The following is a 5694-nucleotide window of genomic DNA, read 5'->3' on the forward strand; positions in this document are numbered from 1 at the left end:
AGCTCGTGGCCCTGAGCCTGCTGCTGCTGCTGTGCCTGCTCGACGTGCCCTCGGCCTGGAACGTCGTCGCGGCGCTGTGCGCGGCGGTGCTCTTCGTGCCRGGCGTGAGGAGCCRCTGGCCCAAGGTAGGAGGCAGGCAGAGASSCCTGCTTTTGCCCGCTCTGCCCTCCGGCAGCGCCTGCAGCAAGGGCACCCGCRCTGGCCTGCCCCAGAGCTGCCTCCACCCTCAGCTCTGCCTYCCCAGCGCAGCCCTTCCGCGAGCAGGGGGCACCTGGGCGCAGCTTGCATGCTCACCACTGACCACCGCTTGCTTGGCCTCTGTAGGGGCCCCGGGGCGACGCTGGCAGCCTGGGCAATGGCAGCGTGCAGGAGCCCGGAGGTGAGCAGCCCCGTGCCAGAGCGCAGCCGCGCTCCGCAGCGGCTCCTGCCCACAAACCCCCTGCTGCCTGCGCCCACCACCCTCTGCCCCGGCTGGGGCTGCGCGCAGGGGCTGCCCTCGCTCACTGCCTCTCTGCCTCCTCTTCCAGCAGCCTCCTTCCTCCCCACGGCAGACGTGCAGGAGCCGGCAGGCAGCTGGCAGGCAGGGTAAGCGGAGCCCTTGCCTGCAGGGGGGCTGCCCCACGGCCACGGGGAGACCCACGGCGGGCACCAGGGCTTCCTGCTGGGGGACAACACGCAGCCCTGCGCTCCCTCCTCACCTCCTTTCTCCTTCCCAGCCTCGCAAGCAAGGACGCCTTGCCCACTGGACTGCCTCACGAGCCCTGCCTGCAGCACACGCACACCGCTGACCTGCTCATCCCTGTGGCCCAACACACGCTGCTGCTGCTGCCCACTGCCCCCACAGCTGCAGGAGACCTGGCACAGCTGGTCAACCCCGCAGCCCCACCGGCAATCCCAACATGCCGGCGTGTGCRCTTYGGGGCCAACCAGACCGTGTTYCTCAGCAAGGAGGACCACAAGCTGCTCGACTGCGTGCCCAAAACMCCACACGTGGACTGGCCAGCGCATGTGGCCCGCAAGTCCATCCTGCTGGGGGCCTGGGCACCCGTCCCACTTGCAGGCCAAGGCGCAGCTCGGCATCTCACGCCCCCCGTGCAGCCCCGCGGCCCAAGCCGAGCGCGGCCCTCGGCTCCCMCGGCCCTGACGCGCTGGCCCACCGTGCAGCTCTGGCCCCCGCCAGCGCAGCCGCCCTCCCCTCCCGCTGCCCACGCTGCCGCCGCTGCYGRCTGCAGAGCGSCGCTGGGCTCCCTGCTGTKCCCGGGCTGCACTTGCGGYGCCTTCCGAGCRCTGCGCAAGGCCATGCGCAGATGCGCCGCCCTCCTTGGAAGGGGGCCGCGAGCACCCGCGAGGCRCCAGGCRAGGAGCCGCTGCCGCACGCAAGCAGGGAGCTCAGCGCCCAGCCACAGGCGCCRTTAGCRAGCGCCCTGCTGAGCTCAAYGCCCTGCTCACCTTGGGGCCRCTGCAAATAAATCTCTGTGCACCAGTCAGTGGGTGTCGAGAGGGATTCTTCTTCCCCAAAGCCACCGAGCCCCTGGGTGGGAGCCATTGCCACAGGCGGGGATAGTCGCAGCAGGACACGGGTGCCTCTGCCGGGACCTCTCCTTTGCCCACAAAACCTCTCGCCTTCCCCACACGGCCGTGCAGGCAGGCAGYGAGCACAGGCATGGAGCAACACACACCACTGCTCTTGCCCAGAGCCCTTGGAGCTGGAGCAGGTGGGGAAAGGCCCAGGCCAGAGTCGAGGAGCCACCAGCAGCCCTGGGCATGGCTGAGGCAAGGAGGGCACCGCTGTGCTGGCCACGGCCCAGCAAGGAGCCCAGGGCACGCAGCGTGCACCGAGGCAGCGAGAGGGAGGGCAGGTGTGGCAGATGGGCAGAGCAGGGCCACAGGGCTCCTCGTGCAAAGCAGCCCAGCGCACGGGCTCTCTCCACCAGGGCACAGCTCAGCGCAGGGCTGCGCACAGGCGCTTTGGGCTGGGCATCCACTGACACCTTTGGAGCAGAGCAGCAGCAGCTGCCGCTCCCTCCCCAGCCTCAGGGACAAGTGTCCTTCAGCTCCATGGTGCTGGGCGTGCAGGAAATCCACCTCCCTAAGGGGTTCACACGTGTCTTTGCCAACAGGTTGGCCAGCCTGGTAAGGATGGCTTTAAACTAGGAAAGTTGGGGGAAGGASAGAGTTAGAGAGACAGGGTAGTCATCAAAACGTGGCTCAAGTCAGGACACCTGCAGCGGGTGCATGCCCAAGGAAATATGCAGAAGACATSACTCTGGGGGATCCTCTCACACCCCTCCTGGGAAATCTGCATGCTCAATTCCCTCTCTAAAAGTGCCTGTACACCAATGCGCACAGCATGGGGAATGAACAGGAAGAAGCCCCCCAGGGTCACTGCTGGGTCCAGTCTTTTCCAGCTTCTTCATCAATGACCTGGAGGAAGGGACAGAGTGCACCCTCAGCAAGTTTGCTGATGATACAAAACTGGGAGGAGTGGCTGATACGCCAGAGGGCTGTGCTGCCATTCAGAGGGACCTGGACAGGCTGGAGAGGTGGGCAGAGAGGAACCTGCTGAAGTTCAACAAGGGAAGTGCGGGGTCCTGCACCTGGGGAGGAATAACCCCATGCAGCAGTAGAGGTTGGAGGTTGAGCTGGAAAGCAGCTCTGCTGAGAAGGACCTGGGAGTGCTGGTGGACACCAAGTTGAGCATGAGGCAGCAATGTGGCCTTGTGGCCAAGAAGGCCAGTGGTATCCTGGGGTGCATCAGGAAGAGTGTTGCCAGCAGGTCGAGGGAGGTGATTCTCCCCCTCTACTCAGCCCTGGTGAGGCCACATCTGGAGTAGTGTGTGCAGTTCTGGGCTCCCCAGTGCAAGAGGGATGTGGTACTACTGGAGCAAGTCCAGCGAAGGGCTACAAAGATGATTAGGGGACTGGAGCATCTCTCTTATGAGGAAAGGCTGAGAGAGCTGGACCTGTTTAGCTTGGAGAAGAGAAGGCTGAGAGGAGATCTTATTAACGTGTACAAGTATCTGAAGGGAGGGTGTCAAGAGGATGGAGCCAGACTCTTTTCAGTGGTGCCGAGCAACAGGATGCGAGGCGATGGGCACAAACTGAAACAGACATTTCCATCTGAACATGAGGAAAAACTTTTTCACTGTGAGGGTGCCAGAGCACTGGAGCAGGTTGTCCAGAGAGGTTGTGGAGTCTCCTTCTCTGGAGATATTCCAAACCCGCCTGAACATGATGCTGTGCAACGTGCTCTAGGTGACCCTGCTTGAGCAGGGGAGTTGGACTAGATGATCTCCAGAGGTCCCTTCCAACCTCAACCATTCTGTGATTCTATGATTTCCATGGGTGAAGGAGAGCTGGGCTCGTAACTCATCATGCAGTTTTAGGAGATGAGTTTTCATCACAGTTAAAAATCACTTTGCAGCTGCACTATGTATCCCATTGCAAACCATTCCTGCTCTTCCTAACACAACCCCCCGTGTAAGTATCATGTGCAGGGGAAGCTGCAATGCATTGTGGTCATGGCAGTGCAGCATGTGCAGAATTACATGACCTCAAAGAAGAGAGCAGTTTGCTGAAGCGCCATGTCCAAGGGACTAGGATCTCAGAGGAGTTCAAGGGCAAGTGAAGAYCTAAGGAAAGCTGGCACTTCCCCAGATCCCATGCCAACATGATTAGGGTAGGGACAAAACAACACAGAAAGTTAAGGAGTCCTATTAAAATATTGGAAAAGAATTTTGTAGAACAATGTTTCAGCGATGATGCCATTTGGATGTTTCTGATAAGAAAGGAACAAAACCTTATGCAGCATTACAGGGTTTCAGTGTGACTTTCAGACCTTGTGTTTTTGTTATTGCCACAAATGCTTAARTAAAGTTGCAAGACAGGATGGGGAGGAAAAAGAAAAAATGTGTAGGGCCAACATCAGGATGAGTGTGCGTGCACATGTACACACATAACACACACATTCACAAACACACACCCCTCAGAGCCAGACACCAAGCTCAGGCAGTTGCTTACAACTAGCAAGTGAATATATGGAGACTTACAGGGCAGGTGGAAAAGGTATGTGTGGAAGGATGAATCCATGAATAGACTTTAATTTGCAAGGTAGTAACAGTCTTTTGTGAAGAGCTATGATGAAGAGGAGAGTTGTGAGGTGACATAGACATGTGGAGGACCAAAGATATGGATAGAGTTAGCYACCATTTCTCTTTTCATTCCAAACAGGAATGTTGAATTCACTTTCTAAAAAGAATTAGTTGCAGTGAAATTCTTTGCAGTGACTCTTGCTTTCAGGGTCTAACCACGACGGTATAAAGAGCATCCTGGTTTTCCAGGAGACAGTTTTTAGAGGGTCTTTCTACCATGAAGCCTCTAGTRTTCTCTGGTCTGAACCCCCTTCTCTCCTACATGGCATTAGCGATCAGCTGGGGTCAAGRGGCTTTCTGCTGACCAGGTTCAGCACCCGTTCCCGGATTGGCTTGGTCCTCATGCCATAGATGAGCGGGTTGAGCATGGGAGGCACCAGCAGGTAGAGGTCTGCCGTCAGGATGTGAAGGTGCACGGGGATGCTCTGGCCCCAGCGCTGTGTGTAGAAGGAGAAGAGCCCCGGTGTGTAGAAGAGCAGGATGACACAGATGTGGGAGCCACAGGTACCAAAGGATTTCAGGCGAGCCTCTTTGGAGGAGAGGCCCATGACTGCCCTGAGGATCAGCATGTAGGAGACGGCGATGAGGATGGAGTCTGAGCCCACCACGACGGTGGCAGCTGTGATGCCATAGATGTTGTTGGGCCTGGTGTCCCCGCAGGCCAGCTTCACCACCGACATGTGCTCGCAGTAGGAGTGGGCAATGACACGGGGGCCGCAGTAGGACAGGCTGCTCACCATACATGTCAGAGGGGTCATGAGGCCGAGGCCACGCACCACAGCAGCCAAGACCAGCTTGGCGATGGTGGGGCTGGTCAGGACGGCAGAGTAGTGCAAGGGCTTGCAGATGGCCAAGTAACGGTCAAAAGCCATGGCGAGCAGTACCCCCGACTCCACTGCGGAGAAGCCGTGGATGAAGAACATCTGGACCACACAGCCCTCAAAGACAATCTCATGCGACTGAAACCAGAAAATGCTCAGGAGCTTGGGTATGGTGGAAGTGGTGAGCACCAGGTCGATGGCAGCCAGCGTGGAGAGAAAGTAAAACATGGGCAGGTGCAGGTTCGGGTCCATCCTAATCACCAGGAGAACTGTGATGTTCCCCAGCACTGCCATGAAGTACATGGTGCAGAATGGGAAGGCAATCCAGAAGTGAGCCACCTCCAGACCTGGGATGCCTGTCAAGATGAAGGACGAGGGGCTGGAGTGATTCAGGTATGGCATGGTTCAGCACCACAGAAGCCGGAAGCAAAGGCACGGGAACAGCTGGCATAGACAGGCAGAGGAATGAACTACAGCAAGGCATGGCCATGGACCTGCCGCATGCAGAAAACCCCCTCCTGTTTTCTCAAGCACGCAGACCTACGATCATATCATCCCGCCCCTTATCCAGGTTCACTCAGCCTCATCATTCACAGCATCCAAACACACATGTTCTTAGCCCGAACATTTGGGAGTTGTCTGGCCTCTCCTCTCATTCCGGACTGGCCCCTGGCTGTTGTCCCCACCTGTCCAGTCCATCATTTGCAATTTAGAAACAGAGT

The 5694-nt window shown here is 58.2% G+C and overlaps 1 protein-coding gene across 1 annotated transcript; it reads right to left on the reverse strand.

Moving 5' to 3' along the window:
- Positions 1–4426: 4426 nt before the first annotated feature.
- Positions 4427–5374, reverse strand: LOC112964533 (olfactory receptor 52K2-like). Its single transcript, XM_026062757.1, has one exon. It carries the CDS (start codon positions 5372–5374, stop codon positions 4427–4429), a length of 948 nt encoding a protein of 315 aa, XP_025918542.1.
- Between the last annotated feature and the right edge of the window lie 320 nt (positions 5375–5694).

This window comes from Apteryx rowi, unplaced genomic scaffold (genome assembly GCF_003343035.1).
Source record: "Apteryx rowi isolate R43461 unplaced genomic scaffold, aptRow1 scaffold_1925, whole genome shotgun sequence".
In the NCBI taxonomy this organism is placed as follows: Eukaryota; Metazoa; Chordata; class Aves; order Apterygiformes; family Apterygidae; genus Apteryx; species Apteryx rowi.